Source organism: Acanthisitta chloris, unplaced genomic scaffold (assembly GCF_000695815.1).
Source record: "Acanthisitta chloris isolate BGI_N310 unplaced genomic scaffold, ASM69581v1 scaffold36285, whole genome shotgun sequence".
Lineage (NCBI taxonomy): Eukaryota > Metazoa > Chordata > Aves > Passeriformes > Acanthisittidae > Acanthisitta > Acanthisitta chloris.
In genome coordinates, this window is record NW_008673774.1 from 2,154 (window position 1) to 12,123 (window position 9,970).

General features: G+C 40.0%; 1 protein-coding gene across 1 annotated transcript; it reads right to left on the reverse strand.

Moving 5' to 3' along the window:
• Positions 1-1,539: 1,539 nt before the first annotated feature.
• Positions 1,540-9,740, reverse strand: ZFAND1 (zinc finger, AN1-type domain 1). Its single transcript, XM_009075070.1, has 8 exons — positions 9,626-9,740; positions 9,047-9,089; positions 8,422-8,461; positions 7,947-8,074; positions 7,772-7,863; positions 6,853-6,977; positions 1,916-2,071; positions 1,540-1,782 (listed from the first exon to the last, which is right to left on the reverse strand). The coding sequence occupies exons 1-8, from the start codon at positions 9,738-9,740 to the stop codon at positions 1,612-1,614; spliced, it is 870 nt and encodes a 289-aa protein (XP_009073318.1). The 3' UTR covers positions 1,540-1,611.
• Positions 9,741-9,970: the final 230 nt, after the last annotated feature.

Genomic DNA, 9,970 nt, shown 5'->3' on the forward strand with positions numbered 1-9,970 from the left:
GTACTGTCATTTAAAGGCTGCTAGTCCTCAGCAATTACTGGCAATTGACGAAAGAAAGCATTCTGGTAAAACCTTTGAGGTCTCCCCAAAAATTTACTTCCTGCATCCCAAGTCTATCTACTCTTTATCCATAACAAAGGTTATTTCCATTATTTGGCCTGCAACTGCTAGGGCAGAAAAATCAGGGGCGGGAGGAAGGGTGTAAGTGGAGAATCAGGATTTTCTGCTGAAAAAAAACAAAAAAAAGACCCTGTTGTGTAGCAGCATTTTCCACTTGCTTTTGGAACTACAGTGGGGGGTGCAGGTTCCATTTAGGGCTGTACCCAGACCCACTGGTCCCACAATGATGGTTGGCCTCTTATTGCATATTCTGTAGCACAGCAGCCTAAAATGCAAAAAAGGTGATTAGACAATTGTGGAGGAGAGGGAGGAAAAGAAATAACAAGAGAAAAAGGAACTATTCTTCTTGTACTGGAAAGGAAGATGACAGCTGGAGAGACAAGAAGGGGAAAGTGAAGAAATGTTCCTATACTTCCTGCTCCCAGGAAACAAAGATTTCCAGTCGCGGAAAAACCTTTCCTTCATGGAAACCAGAAACACCTTCCTTTTTGTGACATCCACACCACATCCAATAAAATCATTTATCAATACCCAAGTCACTACAGTAAAGCAACATAAGAAACGATTAACAATGACACATTTACTGATATATTTTGGGTATTTTTAATGTAAGTACAATAAATATATAATATTCCTACAGGTATTCCTAAGTTGTTACAAAGGAACTATTACTTGGTAGTACTGAAAACCACATTTAACAGCCACTTGAACAAGACCGCATTACTGTTCTGCCAATGGAGAGTACCTTAAGATGCCAGCCAGACTCCTCTTATATTGTGACTTGTTTTTAAATTGCGGCTATGCCTAGAGTGGGTATGTCATATGTCTGTTTGTCTGCAAACTGGTACAAATGAACTACAATCTGGCATCATAGCCAGTGGATGATGGTTCCCTTTAGGCAAGCACATACCAGAGAAAAACCTGGACAGTTTTTCTTGGTTAGTGAATGTGGTAACTGAATCAGAGCCAAAACACCAAATCCAGATTTGTGAATGCCCAGGTGACTGTGGTGCATTGCTCACCTTCACCTGCAGGGCTGAGCATACCTCTCTACCTCGTGTCAGCTCTCCGAACCAAAATTCCCTTTCTCATAGGACTACCAACATTATGTCCCTTGCCCTCCTCACAGAGTTGCTTCCCTCTTCTATTTATGTCCTTCAGCAGTATTACAATGTCTCTGAAGTGCATCATATTGACATTTTTTAACAACAAAGGCATTTGGTCTCCCTGTGGCCCAGTTACACTTCCAGGCATTAATGAGTACCTTCAGTCATGGTGCGTGTAGAACCTGGAGCATCCTTGTGAACATGAGAACAGCACATGAAGGACATGGTTCATTTGTCAGTCAAGCAATTGAGAAATGGATGGGAATTGTGTCATTACAATGGAAGACAGACTATGGCACACCAGTGATTAAAAAGGAAACAGGACTTGTTTGAATACTATACTTCTAAAAAAAGTCTTTGAGGTTTTTTTTCTTGTGATAATTTACTAACTAATGTATGACTCTGTATCTTCTAAAAATAGAACATCATTATCAAGATACTCCAGAATTATATTTCCTCCATTGTACAGTGGATAGTCTTTATCAGACAGCCACGTTTCCAGGGTGTGCTCAAATGGCAAGGCTTCTCCGGAGGCAGTATGGCATAATCTCAATTTCTGTAAGACAAAGAGCACAGAAATTAACATCAAGACTTGCCTATCCGAGATGAAAGAAGTGAGGTGGGGGAGGGGCAAAAGGCTAGAGCAAACTAAAATAAAAATGTTAAAATGTTTCTTATTACTGATTTACCTGGGATGTTGATTTGTTGTTGTCATTTTTAAGGCTTGCTAAGGAAGCTGCAAAATCTACTACTTTGCCAATACTCCACTTACTGCAAAAGAACATAGGCTTGCTTTTCTCCTTGTTCCCCTTTGGTAAAAATACTTGAAAGTAAATTCTTTCTGTCTAGAAAAACATGAAAAATAAAGTAAAAAAATTATTCACAGAAGAAACACATCATTCCAGTCACACACATCTAATAGTTTTTCAGTAACAAAACACTTCAACCCCAAAATTACCAACTGAAACTTGTTTTATTACATCAGGACCAAGGCCTCATTTTACTACAGAATATAAATGACTGAGATCATCAAATCCAATCCTCTCCAGCTGCAGGAACATACATGATGGACAGTAAGTTCTGGAAGGTGGAGAGAACATCTTTTGCCATGAGTCCCACAGCTAGACTGTGATATATAGACAGACATGAAAAGGTGTCTGCCTGGGAAGGAAAAGGTGAGTTTAAATAAGCAGTACTGGCTTTTGACAACAGCATAGTGTCTCAAATTGGAATGCAAAAGCAGTTACAACAGAAAATTCACTGTACTAGAAATGCCTGCTTCACATACCAACACTCCGGTCATGGTCAGATAATCTTGTTTTTCCTCATTTTATGTGCTAAACACTCTTCCTACTGGACTGAAACAATTGCTTAAGATATTTCAAGAGCAACCTACAAGGGAGAGATTTTGAACATGACTGAGACAATTCCTTCTTCAGGTTTATTTTTTCTTGACTATCAACAGAAGACACAGAGCAAGCAAGACAGCTCTATTCATCAGTTAGGACTGCCCTTGCTGAGTCCAAGCCAGACACTGTCAAACAAGACTGAAGTCTTTTAAAAGGATTTATTTATGCTTTCCCTAGATACATATGGAACTACCCCAGTTACGCTCATACAATGAGTCTGAATCTCAACCTGTGCATTTTCCTCAAAATTGAGTGTTCTCCACACACAAGAAAATCTTCAACATCCAGTAACATTACAAAGGGGCAAAGAAAGCAGGACCTGAATCTTGCTCAAACAGAAATGACCACAGCTTGTAGAACAGCTAAGACAACAGCCATCTGACTATGGAAGCATGCTAATGTCACTCAACTGCTATCAGTGCCCCAGCACCTTCCTACAGTTGCTCTTCCAATTTTAAGGGTGATGAGACAGTTTCCCACAGTTCACTGGAAGTCAATTCCCAAAACACCTAATTATACCGTTGCATCCCTATAACTTGGGATATGCTTCTTGGAATTTCTGTGCCACATCCAAGACAATACTGACCAGTCAGGAACACAACAACTAACACTATTTTGCAGCTTGGCCCTCCTGTTTTGGGCTGGTCAGTCTCAAGAGAGATAACTCTCATCAGGTCTGACACCAAAAGAAGCAATCATTGGTAGAAAGCTAATCTCAACAAAGTTATTTTTAATATAGCCTTATTTTCCTGAACATAGAATTAGAAAGGTCAGGAAAGACCTCTGGTGTCATATGGTCCAAAACCATTCTCAAAGCAGGGGCAATTTTAAAGCTGGACCTAACTATAAAGGTAGGTCAGGTTGCTCCAAGTCAGATTCAATCCATCTTGAACATCCCAAAGAGGCATTCCATTCCTGAAACATTTAAAAAATCTGTCATACCACTGGAACAAGTTGGGCAGAAGAAGGCTAAAAGGAGTCTAGGAAGAAATTTAAATAGAGAGGCTGAAGGTTAACAACTTAATTTATCAGTGTTAGAATTACTGCTATTCCAGATGATTAAACAATTAATATCCAAAAGAGAAAATTAATAGTAAGAGCAATTAGCATACAGTAATTTGTGCTACACTCTTCTGTCATACCACTGGAACAAGTTGGGCAGAAGAAGGCTAAAAGGAGTCTAGGAAGAAATTTAAATAGAGAGGCTGAAGGTTAACAACTTAATTTATCAGTGTTAGAATTACTGCTATTCCAGATGATTAAACAATTAATATCCAAAAGAGAAAATTAATAGTAAGAGCAATTAGCATACAGTAATTTGTGCTACACTCTTTAGAGCTTCTGGCTTTGGAATTAGGAAGCAACTTTTACAATTTTCTTACATATATTAAGGGTGGGTTTTCTAAATGATGTTCTACAATATTTGAAATTAATCACTTTCCCTCTAGCCCGTATTTATTAAAGTGGCACCATTTGTGAGGAGTGCTACAAGCAGGTCTTTGTGTCATGACTTCTGCCTATTTCTAAGCAGGTATAAAATACGAAATTCATAAGAAGACTCAGGAATGGAATAGCTGTAGTTGTTTCTTTTTTAAAATAATTTAATTCCAGTGTATCTGAAATTCCAGAGTATCTGGAAGTGTTCAAGGCCAGGTTGAATGGGGTCCTGAGTAACCTGGCATAGTGGAAGATGTCCCTGCCCATGGCAGATTCTATGATGTTATGAAATGTACTCTACTAAGATAAAACCTAACAGTAATGCTATCACATAGAATGTTTTCTGTATTATAAAATCAATATAACAGGTCTAAACTTGCTGTGCTCCATAAACACAGGTATAAAAAGTGAAACCCTTGAAGAAAGAATCAAGGTGTTTCTAAACACATCACAATCCTGGTAAGTGGAAAAGACTTGAACACCAGGTGTGACTGGCCATGGTAGTGAAAAAGTGAGGCATCTGTGAAATACTTCAAGAATCAAAGAAATTAAAGGCGTCATGGTTTGCCTACCAAAAACCTACAATTGCTAGCAAGGGAAGGGGAAAAGGAGGAAAAGCTATCTACACCCCTACCTAGTGCCCCTCCCATAAACAGAAACCCCTTTAAATCACAAAAATATCCTGATTTATCTGCCTTATCAGGGAGTAGTATCAGGGAAACTAGACAAGGGGATCAGACTGGCCAAGGCACAAATGGCTCTACCTTCTGCCACCTGAGGACTGAGTCCCATCCTCTGGGCCATAGTAAATAATAAATTAAAGACTGATTTCCTCATGGACATGGGAGCACAACTATTCATTATTAAAGCAGAATAATGCCCTGGAGCTCTCTCTCTGAAACATCTGAAAATATCAGTAACTGGAGTAAATGAAGCAGCGACTTCTTATTCAATAGTTAAGGTAAAATTGTATCTTCCTTTAGTCTCCTCTTGTTCCCCAAAAATAGCAAATGGCAACCAGGAAACCTATCTGTTCAGTATGGATACTCTGTGAGCTGGATACAGGGCAACACCAGCTCTGCTCTTGAAACAATAGATGAAGAAACAATGCCAGGGCCCCAGACAGAAGGTCACCTATTTTGGCGACCAAACGGGTAAGGAGCAGGAAGTAAGTCCCTTGGTCCACTTAGCAAATTGATTATGTTGGACTTTTCCCTTGACCACTTGAAGGGTGGCATTATATCCTTAACGGAGTTAAAATAAGGAAGGCTTGGACTAAGTTTTTGCTTGCTGGAAAGCTGAGGGTCTTACCACTCTGGCAGGATATAATCAGTGGTTTGCTGACGCTCCCATGCCCTCTGCTGTGCAGTCTGACAATGGCATTCATTTTAAAAAAAAACCATCCAGGAATGGTGTGAAGATCATGGAGTTGCCTGAGTGCTCCACCTGTCCTACACACCTCAAGGCAATGACACAGTCAATAAGTGGAATGGACTACTAAAATGAGCTCTAGGGCCAAGTTTACACACAGGAAAATGGAGGAAAGCCCTACTTAAAGTTGTTTGATGCTTAAATAATGAGCAGACACCCACCAGATGCCCTGTGAAAAAAGCTAATTTTCCTGCTTTCCAACCAATAAAACATATAATGTTCCCCACCCCCATCATTTTCTCAGGGTGACAATGTTCTTATTAACTACCCTGTGATGGTTAAAATACCTTTCACTTTACTAACTTCCCAAGGAAAGGGCATATGGAAAACTGTTTCTAAATGGGGACTCCCTTTTTCACTGAGGTTTCAATGATTCCCAAGAATGAGTAATTTCTTATTGTTACACATAATGGGTGATACCTGGACAGATTCTTTGGCCTGAACAAACATGGAATGTACCCACGGAATCATCACCTTCATAGAAACCTCAGCTGTAAAAAGCTGATCACAACACCCACTGTATTGTACTGATCCTTATTTGCACTTCCTTCCTTCCCTGTTTCAAGAATGGGATGATAATTTTGTCATTCAGTTCATGAACATCTTTTCTCAAATGGGTATTTTACATATATAAATGGAATTGTTTACTGCACTCTCAAGCTTCAGACGCTAATTCTGGGACAGTAGCTGAAACTGCCCCTGAAATATTTTGGTGCCAAACTAAGTTGGCACACTCACTCCTCAACCCTCTCAATTATCCAACTCAATCTTTTAAGGCACATTCTTATGATAAGACTGCCTGGTGCACTGCAATGCCCTGACATGAATTCAGTCTGGGTGGGAAAACCAAGCAATTATATGTTTGGAGTCTAGAAGATCTGAAATATTGATATGGCCAGCCAAGAATTAAGATTTGACCCGATTTGCAGAGGGTCCAGGTGATTAGGAACCATAAGCTAAGATGTGCTATAAAATTCTGTGCTGTGCTCATCGCCAAATTCTCCTCAAGCAATAAAGCTTTAATACAACTTAGTGCTGCCACTATTCTGTCAAGGATCCCCAAAGGAACCTGCCTGTTCCCACAGTGTTGGGTGACAGCCATGTGACAATACCTTTTTGGTATAAAACAAAAGAATTTGACCCAACTGCTCCGAACTCCACACATCACCTTATAAAAGACATAAGAGTAATCAGATTGCTTTGGGGGATCGGGCTGAAGAATATGTGTAAGTTATTGTGGCCTTGAAAAATTAAATCCAAAACTGAAATGAGGGAACTAGATGAAGATCAATAAATTTTGAGAACTTCCCATCTCCTGTGAGAATTCAGTTATTGAAAACATCACTGACCTGAGGCAAGGACTTGTCCCCACACGCGTGCATCTTCAGTTTCATTAATGACACTTTTGCTGCTGTCTCACTGTTTTTCGCTCCTTTACGTTTTTTGCTTTTTGCTTCCTCACTTTTTTTAGAATCTGAGAACAATATTTATCCTGTTAGTGTAATGATTCAGACTGTCTCCTGAACATATCTTGGAATTAGCCTATTGGCCCTTATTGCATCTCCAAGGTTCCCATCCCCTTCATGTCCATTCATGTCCTCCCAAGGGTATGTATCAAGTACTCCTATTAAAGAGTATTTGGAATTGTTACAGTTCCAGCAGAACTCCTTTACACTGAAAAGCAGATGAACACTACCCTGATGTAAACACAGGCTGCAAAAGCCAGAGATACAAATTCCTAAGTTTCAACACCTGTGGCCATCACAGCATTCATATGGCAACAGTTGCCTTTCTACACATAACACCACTGTCCAGTTTGGCAGTGCAGTTTATTCTCTTTCCCATTCTGGAGCTTGTTTAAAACCTACAAAATACATTGTAGACTAACTTTTTTTTCATGCCATCTTGGCTGTGTAGGTGTAATCCCAGCAGATTGGCATGTGCATCCAATACAATAGCACATGAATAAGTATGTAAATAATAGTGGCTAGGTACAATTCATTACATTATAGTACTCATAGAATGAGAAGAAGACAGTAACTCTGAAAGAAACCTGAGTCCTATTTAATCTTTAAAGATTCTGTTCATACTGTTGCCTTGTCTTGATCTGAATGAATGGTATTACATGCTGACGTGAGTTTAGGGCTATTTAACCAAGGAACCCTCATCTTTTCTTTTTATTTGGTTAAACCTGATCCCTCAAAGAGGGTCAGATGCTCAAACAGCCTTCTGAAGAAAACTGTAGAATACACATCCTACTGTACTTGCCTATAATATGTTGAACCAGCTGCTGGGTGGCAGCCATTCGAGGTTTTGGTGTCTCCAACTTCTCACATTCATGGTCTGATTGATGACGATGTCTGTAAACAACAGTGTAAAGCTTTTATTGCCTTTTCCATACACTAAAGAATGAGTATTAATGTTCAAACACTGTTCCACTCACCTTAGACAAAAGTGTTTTTCACAGTAGGGACATAAAACTGGCAAAAGCTCCTTTCCATTGCAGTCCTTATACGAGCATGGGTAAGATTTGTGCTGATCAGGTTTCACAGAATTGTTTCTAATATTCACCTAGGCATTAGTACAAAGTATGTTGTGTAAATAAACAGATAGTGAAGATACAAGCCACCACCTCAACCTTCCCAAAGAACTGTGCGAGCTCTCCATTCTGTGGGCAAAACTATTCTCTTCTACTTTTGTCCTGGTTAAGTTTAGCTCAGAGTTAGAAAAAGAACCATTATTCTACCTAAAACTTCATTTACATCTGAGAGGCAGAGAGTACATTCATTTTTTAAGCTAGTCACATTTTCAGTTATATAATTCATACTTATATACTATGTGTATTCATCTAATCTGAAAATACACAGTTAAGTTCCATGAAATTTTAATTTTAAGGTAGTAATGTATTATTAAATTACCTCAGAACACCCATGAGCATCCCGGCTCCTGTGCTGAAGGCTTTGTGGAAAAAGAAGTATATATTACATCACTATCAACAGTTCAGGAAAAGAAAACTGCATGTGGAAACATTTAAGTGTTTAAAGAGTGATCTGCCAAGTTTCATCATGGGATAAAATGTGATTTTGAGCACCACAGTACAGGAAGGTCATCATACTATTCAAGTGTGTTCAGAGGAGGGAGAAGAAGGTGGTGAAAGGCCTCGAGGGCAGGAATTGTGAAGAGCAGCTGAGGTCACTTGGTTTGTTCACCTTGGAAAATACAAGACTGAGGGTGACCTCATCACAGTCTACAGCTTCCTTGAGGGGGACAGCAGAGGGGGAGGTGCTGATCTCCTCTCTATAGCGACCAGCAGCAGCACAAGCAAATAGAACAAAGCTGCATTACAGGAAGTTAACAGGTTGAACATTAGGAAAAGGTTCTTCACTGAGAGGGGGGTTGGCCACTGGAACTGGAAGGAGTGTCTGGGTGACACTTAGTCATATGGTTTAGTTTTAGGTAGTCCTGTGAGGAGCAGGGAGTTGGACTCAATGATCCTTATGGGACCCTTCCAACTTGAGATACTCTGTGACTCTATGAACTTACCAAAAGACACCTGAACAGCCATCACATACAAAGGGGAGAAAATCTGAAACAGAGAGATGTGTTTTCAGTTAGACGACATGGTTGTTTTGCTAATAGTTTCTAGCTTAATTTTCCCATTACTAACTTTTGCTTACCTATATCACAGGGTAGGTATCTTCACAAAGGTACTTAGCAACTGCATGTGCATTGTACCTAGAAGTGGCTTTTGTAACACAGCTACACTGTTAACTACTGTAATTAGTATTACTGAAAAACAGGAGTAGGCAAGTCATACTTATATACACTCCAGAAGTTGGAATTATGCTTTAAACTCAAATGTTTTTCAGTATCAAACTTTGCCCCTGGAACATTTGGCCAGCCAGTATACTAGTTACATTAAAAACTGAATGTACTGAGAGACCACTCAGAATACTTTTTACTGACAGTGTACAATTTACATTTTATTTTACAGGAAGATGTTGGTTCTTTGGAAAGGATAGCATCTCCTCCATCTGACAGTCCTTATGATCCTGCCCCTTCTTCTCTAGGCTTCGTATCATATCACACATAGCATCCTTGGGTAATTTAAACTGCACATACATCCCCTGCCAGCCTCATCAGTCCTTACAGATAAATCACTTCCCTGTCTGCTGAACTCAGCCACATCCCCGATGGCAGCAAATGCCACTTCTAGTCCATTACTCTGCTTCTCCATCCTTTACATTTGATGCTAAGGGACCACCATGCAACTGGACTACAGCGCTCAGGTCACCAAGATCTCAGGCACTTCATCTCTAAGACAGAGCAGTCCCATCAGAAAGCTCTCGGTACGGGTAGTTTTGCTGCCTCTTTCCGAGCGGTGACATTTCCAGTAACACTTCCTGAGATCAGGGAAGGTGAGGGAGGGGAAAGCAGGCGATTAACCGCCGGCAGTGGCAGCCGAGG